Genomic DNA, 647 nt, shown 5'->3' with positions numbered 1-647 from the left:
CCCCCCAGCCCCCCCCGGCGCGCACCGGCGGTGCAGATGTCGAAGTGCGTGCTCCGGTTGGCCGCGTTGCCCAGCGGCTCCAGCCCCGGCCCCGCCGCCGTCACCCGCGCCGCGTCCCCGGCCGCCCGGCCCACCTGCACCTCGAAGGGGCTCTTGGCGATGTGCTGGCCCGCGAACAGCACCGTCACCTGCGGGGGGCCCCAAAAACGGGGGGGTCACCGCGAGGGACCCCCCGAAAAACCCCGGGAGAGGGGGAGGAACGGGGGAGGAGAAACGGCCCCAAAAATGGCTCAGAACGCCCCAAAAATGGCTCAGAACCCCCCCAAAAATGATTCAGAATATCCCAAAAATGGTTCAGAATATCCCAAAAATGAATCGGGACCCCAAAAAATTGGGAGACCCCAAAAAACCCCCGGGAACAGGGAAGGAATGGGGGAGAGGGGAAGGAGGGAGAAACAGCCCAAAAAGTGCCCCAAAAATGGCTCAGAATCCCCCAAAATTAATCAGGGACCCCCAAAATTAATCATGGAGCCCAAAATTCCCCAGAACCCCCCAAAAAATTAACTGGAAACCCCCAAAAATGCCCCAGGACTCCCCGAAAATTAATTGGGAACCCTCAAAATTAATCAAGATCCCCCCAAAATTAA

The 647-nt window shown here is 59.0% G+C and overlaps 1 protein-coding gene across 1 annotated transcript in view; it reads right to left on the bottom strand.

The window, feature by feature from the left end:
- The window catches only part of LOC121340945 (filamin-A-like), a gene marked incomplete at its 3' end in the record, with an annotated part of 18,681 nt that overhangs the window by 750 nt on the left and 17,284 nt on the right, over positions 1-647 (bottom strand). The window contains exon 9 of the mRNA XM_041414052.1: positions 26-188. Within this exon, the coding sequence (XP_041269986.1) occupies positions 26-188 (163 nt within the window). The remainder of the gene's footprint in view (positions 1-25; positions 189-647) is intronic.

This window comes from Onychostruthus taczanowskii, unplaced genomic scaffold (assembly GCF_017590055.1).
Source record: "Onychostruthus taczanowskii isolate IOZ18803 unplaced genomic scaffold, ASM1759005v1 scaffold436, whole genome shotgun sequence".
Taxonomy (NCBI): domain Eukaryota; kingdom Metazoa; phylum Chordata; class Aves; order Passeriformes; family Passeridae; genus Onychostruthus; species Onychostruthus taczanowskii.
Note: the sequence above shows the minus strand (reverse complement) of the source record. Positions and strands in the feature narration are given on the sequence as shown.